We start from the raw sequence: 885 nt of genomic DNA on the forward strand, positions 1-885 counted from the left end.
TTTAGCTTTCAAAGTTCAGCGATGGATGGCGCACTAGGTATCTTCCCCCGGGAAAATCGCGTCGACTGCTAGCTGTCATCTCCGTATTTTCCCCGATTCAGTAGGGTATCTAGACCCGTATATATATATCTATGATTGAAACCTCTGGCTTCAACTAGTAAACTTCTACCACTCACGCCATTTCTAGATGACACTGGAATTATGAGAGTTGGAGGGCGAATTCAGAACGCAAGAGTATCTATAGACCAGATTCACCCCGTCATTCTTCCTCGAAAAAGTCAACTCACCGATTTGGTTATCGCCAACGAACACATCAAGACTCTACATGGAGGCCCGCAATTAACCATGGCTTCAATACAGTTAAAATTCTGGATTCTGGGCCTTCGAGATGCTGTCCGGTTCCACGTCAGACGCTGTCTCAGATGTGTAAGACAGCAAGCAAAAACCGTCAGCCAACTCATGGGAAGTTTACCAGCTACAAGAGTAAACCCTGGAATACCATTTCTAAACTGCGGAGTTGACTATGCCGGTCCATTTACCCTTAGAGTCATGAAGGGTCGTGGTTCTAAGACGTTCAAGGGCTACATCGCCGTTTTTGCCTTCTTTGCCACTCGCGCCCTACACCTAGTTAGTCAGCGATATGACTACAGATGCATTCATTGCCGCATTGAAGCGCTTCATCTCTCGGCGGGGGATCTGTTCCAATATTCACAGCGACTGTGGGCCAAACTTTATTGGAGCGAGCAGAGCACTTAAGGAGTTCATTAAAGGCGTATCAGCAAGCACAACAAATGAAACTACTGCATGATGGCTGACAGATCAATGGATCACTTGGCATTTCAACCCACCCATGGCTCCTCTTTTCGGTGGACTGTGGGAACCCGA

At 47.1% G+C, this 885-nt stretch overlaps 1 protein-coding gene across 1 annotated transcript; it reads left to right on the plus strand.

Moving 5' to 3' along the window:
- Positions 1-201: 201 nt before the first annotated feature.
- Positions 202-756, plus strand: LOC149622671 (uncharacterized). Its single transcript, XM_089853580.1, has one exon. It carries the CDS (start codon positions 202-204, stop codon positions 754-756), a length of 555 nt encoding a protein of 184 aa, XP_089709706.1.
- The last annotated feature ends 129 nt before the right edge of the window (positions 757-885 follow it).

Source organism: Phalangium opilio, unplaced genomic scaffold (genome assembly GCF_054372755.1).
Source record: "Phalangium opilio isolate 3A_F unplaced genomic scaffold, DU_Popi_V2 ptg000194l_1, whole genome shotgun sequence".
Lineage (NCBI taxonomy): Eukaryota > Metazoa > Arthropoda > Arachnida > Opiliones > Phalangiidae > Phalangium > Phalangium opilio.